This window comes from Mandrillus leucophaeus, unplaced genomic scaffold (genome assembly GCF_000951045.1).
Source record: "Mandrillus leucophaeus isolate KB7577 unplaced genomic scaffold, Mleu.le_1.0 Scaffold55, whole genome shotgun sequence".
Taxonomy (NCBI): Eukaryota; Metazoa; Chordata; class Mammalia; order Primates; family Cercopithecidae; genus Mandrillus; species Mandrillus leucophaeus.
The window spans coordinates 2750379-2755159 of record NW_012105919.1 but is presented as its reverse complement, the minus strand read 5'-3'; the positions used below and the strand labels follow the sequence as shown (position 1 = coordinate 2755159).

At 47.0% G+C, this 4781-nt stretch overlaps 1 protein-coding gene across 2 annotated transcripts in view; it reads right to left on the bottom strand.

Annotated features, from left to right (window-relative positions):
- MAPKAPK5 (mitogen-activated protein kinase-activated protein kinase 5) overlaps positions 1–4781 on the bottom strand; it is a 59294-nt gene that overhangs the window by 10363 nt on the left and 44150 nt on the right. For both annotated transcript variants that reach the window (XM_011997889.1, XM_011997888.1), the window contains exon 8: positions 2800–2880. In XM_011997889.1, coding sequence (XP_011853279.1) covers positions 2800–2880 — 81 coding nt within the window. The remainder of the gene's footprint in view (positions 1–2799; positions 2881–4781) is intronic.

Below are 4781 nucleotides of genomic sequence, written 5' to 3'. Positions count from 1 at the left end.
AGTAGAGATGGGGTTTCGCCATGTTAGCCAGGATGGTCTCAATCTCCTGACCTTGTGATCCGCCTGCCTCGGCCTCCCAAAGTGCTGGGATTACAGGCGTGAGCCACTGCGCCTGGCCTGCATTTTTTTTTAGTACAGACAGGCTTTCACCATGTTGGTCAGGTTGGTCTCAAACTCCTGACCTTGTGATCCTCCTGCCTCGGCCTCCCAAAGTGCTGAATTACAGGCGTGAGCCACCGCACCCGGCCTCTCTCCATATTTTCAATAAGCTACCAATACTACATACATGCATTCCATCATACAAAGCCAGTCTGGGATAAAATGTACAGGTACTTTCACTCTCACTCTTTAGGCCCAAGCACCTATCTGATCCCTGTGTACAGGCACAGGATGCTTTGCCCCAGCCAGAAAAGAAATAGATATAAACCAGCTGGCTGTGAAACCTCTATGTAGAAACAAAGCAACTAAGACACAGGTAGGCTCACCTACAATACAGCACAGGCCACTTCGTAAAGGCCCAAAGCAGTACACAGATCATGGAGAGGACTGGAGGGAAGAACAGAAGGTCTAAATGCATTCCTTTGACCATGAAGGACTCACTAGGTCCATTTGCAAACTCTTACACCATTCTGGGGGAAGATACTGTGAAAAAAAGGAAACTGCTACCAACCACCATGTCTGCAGGAAGTAAGGTGACTCCATGGCCTATAATCACTGCATAAAGAAAGGACTCCTATTTTAGTTAAATGCAGCTCCATTTGCTTTGAAAACTGGGTTTGCAGAGGCTTCAATTCAAGCCTTTCCTGAATGGCGAGATAAAAGAGGTATCTGCCTAAGATGGCAGCCCAGTGAGCCTGCCACTGGGGCCCCACACTCCCCCTCACACCACAGCTATGTGGTGCTCTGTGCAAAGGCTGAATAATGGGGTGTCTCAGGTACTCTCACTCATGTTTTCTTTTTTTTTTTTTTTTTTTTGAGACGGAGTCTCGCTCTGTCGCCAGGCTGGAGTGCAGTGGCGCGATCTCGGCTCACTGTAGCCACTGCCTCCTGGGTTCAAGCGATTCTCATGCCTCAGTCTCCCAAGTAGCTGGGATTACAGGTGCCCGCCACCACGCCCGGCTAATTTTTTGTATTTTTAGTAGAGACGGGATTTCACCATGTTGGCCAGGATGGTCTCGATCTCCTGATCTTATGATCCACCTGCCTCGGCCTCCCAAAGTGCTGGGATTATAGGCGTGAGCTGCTGAGCCCAGCCTGTCCATGTTTTCACATTATACTAGTAGATATTTGTGGATGACACAGCCCATGCTGTAGAACAGAATAAAATTACATGGGTGGAAAGGGACCTTCAATCCCTTACCTTCCAGAAAGGAAACTAATACTACAGAGATCTTGTCCTCTCTCAGGTCCTCTGTCAAGAGTGAAACCAAGTGACCTCACCAATGTCACAGATTAAGAGTAGTGGAGCCACAGCAAGTGTCCCAGCCTACTGCCTTTTTACCATTCTCAGCCCCTTCTGTCATCTACATCTTAGCCTCAAGTCCCCAAGTAGCATCTTTTCTCTGATCTACTTACTCAGTGACTCCGCGGTCTATTTCAAGAGGCCCTAAACCTCTTGTGCTTTAGAACAGACAGGATTGGCCAGGCGCAGTGGCTCACGCCTGTAATCCCAGCTCTTTGGAAGGCCGAGTCGAGTGGATCACCTGAGGTCAGGAATTCAGGACCAACCTGGCCAACATGGTGAAACCTCATATCTACTAAAAATACAAAACATTAGCCAAGCGTGGTGGCAGGCGCCTGTAATCCCAGCTACTTGGGAGGCTGAGGCAAGAGAATTGCTTGAACCGGGGAGGCGGAGGTTGCAGTGAGCCGAGATTGTGCCACTGTACTCCAGCCGCGGTGACAGGGTGAGACTCTGTCTCAAAAAAAAAAAGCAGACAGGATCAATATGGGGGCTACAGGCTGGGTGCAGTGGCTCACACCCGTAATTCCAACACTTTGGGAGGCTGAGGCAGGCGGATCACTTGAGGTCAGGAGTTTGAGATCAGCTTGGCCAACACAGAGAAACCCTGACTCTACTAAAAATACAAAAATTAGCCGAGTGTGGTGGCATGCACCTATCATCTCAGCTACCTGGGAGGATGAGGCAGGAGAATCGTTTGAGCACAGGAGGTGGAGGTTGGAGTGAGCTGAGATCACGCCACTGTACTGCAGCCTGGGCGACAGAGCAAGACACTGTCTCAAAAAGCAACAACAAAAAAAATGTCGGCTACAGATTAAGAACCATCACAGTACCAAGTAACATTTAGGAGCCCATGCTATGTGTATCAGATACTGTTCTAAGTTGGGTATTTTATGGGGTAAGAAAGAATGGTGCCATAAATGATCACAAATTGTTCTCTAGCGTCTGTGTCTCAGAAATGGCCTCCCCCTCAAAACCACAAGCCAACCATATCTTTTCAGTGTGGCCAATGGACTGTATGGACAGTCAAAAAAATAACCTGAATGATGATCACAGCCCCTAATTACTGCTGCAAAAGCTAAATGGGTACAAACTTTGATATTTCATTAAACAAAAACCTGAATTCCAAATACTTTTCTGCGAGTCTGGCTGAACCTTATCTGATATTTCATCAAACAAAAACTTGAATTCCAAATACTTTTCTATGAGTCTGGCTGCTTCTCTGGGGCAGGAATATTAAGGGGTGAGAAAGGAACTGGCCACACTCCCAGAGGGACACAAACGCCTCACTAGACGGGCTGCATCGGCCAAATGAAGAGAAGTATCTCTTCCTGTACCTTGTTGTAAGTGTAGGGCGTCGGTGAGGTAGGTATGATGCCAGATTTCTCCTTCTGATGCCTTCTTTGCGCCTCCAGTACCTGTTAAGAATCAGACCAAAGGGGACCATTTACTGAAAATCACACCCCCGATAACCTGCCTTGAGACACGCTACTGTAAGACTAAAGGAGGCAAACAACTGGCAATCAGCCATTAAAAAAAAACTTCACATAAACACTACACTTGCAAAAACTTTTTTTCTTACAACCAGTCATTTACCCATCAGCCAAGTAAATACTCAGGTCAAGGACATGAAGATGAAGTTCCTAGAGGAGATTCTCTCTTCTTCCTGCCCATCAGGGAATCTGAGATCACTGACTCTTTCCTGGGGATAGCCCTTATGCCTATGCAAAAGCAGACCTGTCCAGCAGATGAGCTTCAAGCCATCTGTTACCATCAGGGACTACAACAGTCATGTCTGTCTAGGTGTTAAATGCTCCAAGGAGGTAGCCACTGCCACTGTGAGACCATTATCCTGGCCAACCTCTCTAATGTCCCATGAGGAGGGCCTCCAGAGGGGGACACAACATTAGCAGCCCCACACTGTTCCCAGAAAAGTGACAGGACGCTGAGGCTCTCTGTGCTAGGGGACTTCATCCCACAGCCAGACCTACTTGATACTGTCTCAGCCCCTGTGCCCATGAAGCTGGGGCGGATGGGATACAACTGCTACCACTTAGCCAGGGGCTGCACTGCCATCTTGGGCAACTTTGCAAAGGCCATCTTCAATGCCATCTCTAAGACCTGCAGCTATCTCACCTAATAGAAATTCACTGACCATCTTATAAAAACCTATACTAGGCTGGGCGCGGTGGCTCACACCTGTAATCCCAGCACTTTGGGAAGCCAAGGCAGGCAGATCATGAGGTCAGGAGTTTGAGACCAGCCTGGCCAACGTGGTAAAACCCCATCTCTACTAAAAATACAAAAATTAGATGGGCATGCTGGTGGATGCCTGTAATCCCAACTACTCAGGAGGCTGAGGCAGAAGAATCACGTGAAACCGGGAGGCGGAGGTTGTGATGAGCCGAGATGGCACCACTGCACTCCAGCCTGGGCAACAAGAGCAAAATCCCATCTCAAAAAAAAAAAAAAAACCTACTCCAAAGTCTCCATGCAGAGGACCTGGGCTCCAACCATGACCACCATATAGAGTTTTTACACAAGAACAACAAAGTGAGTTAATTAAACCTGAAAAATAAAACACCATTCACAACAGTAGAAAAAATATTAAACATTAAGAATAAATCTCACAAAGATGTGAGAGACCTATAAACTGACTACATCATACTGCTGAGCAAAATTATGAGACAAACATGAATGGAGTGATACAGCTTGCTCATAGGTCAGAAGACTCAGTATCACCAAAATCTCAGCACCCCCACACTGAATGATAGCTCTAAAACAACCCCAGTCAAAACTCCCAGTAGGCTTTTTTATAGAAATCAACAGCTGACTGTAAAGTTCACATGGAAATGCAAGGAAGTTAGAATAGCAAAAACAACTTTGAAAACGAAGAACAAAGGTAGAGGGCCAACGCTACCTGGTTTCAAGAATTATTATAAAGCTACAGTAATCAAGACAGTGTGGTACTGGGGTAAAGACAGAAAAAGAAATCAATGGAATAGAATAAAGAGTCCGAAAATAAATTCACACATATATGTTCAGTGATTTTTGACAAAGGCTCAAAAGCAATGCTGCAGAGAAAAGAGAGCCTTTTTCATGAACGGTTGCTTCTGAGGGTGGGGCTTAAAAGATAAAAATGGCGGCCGGGCGCGGTGGCTCACACCTGTAATCTCAGCACTTTGGGAGGCCGAGGTGGGTGGATCACGAGGTCAGGAGATCAAGACCAGCCTGGCTAACATGGTGAGGCAGGAGAATGGCCTAAGTAAACCTGGGAGGCGGAGCTTTCAGTGAGTCTAGATTGCGCCACTGCGCTCCA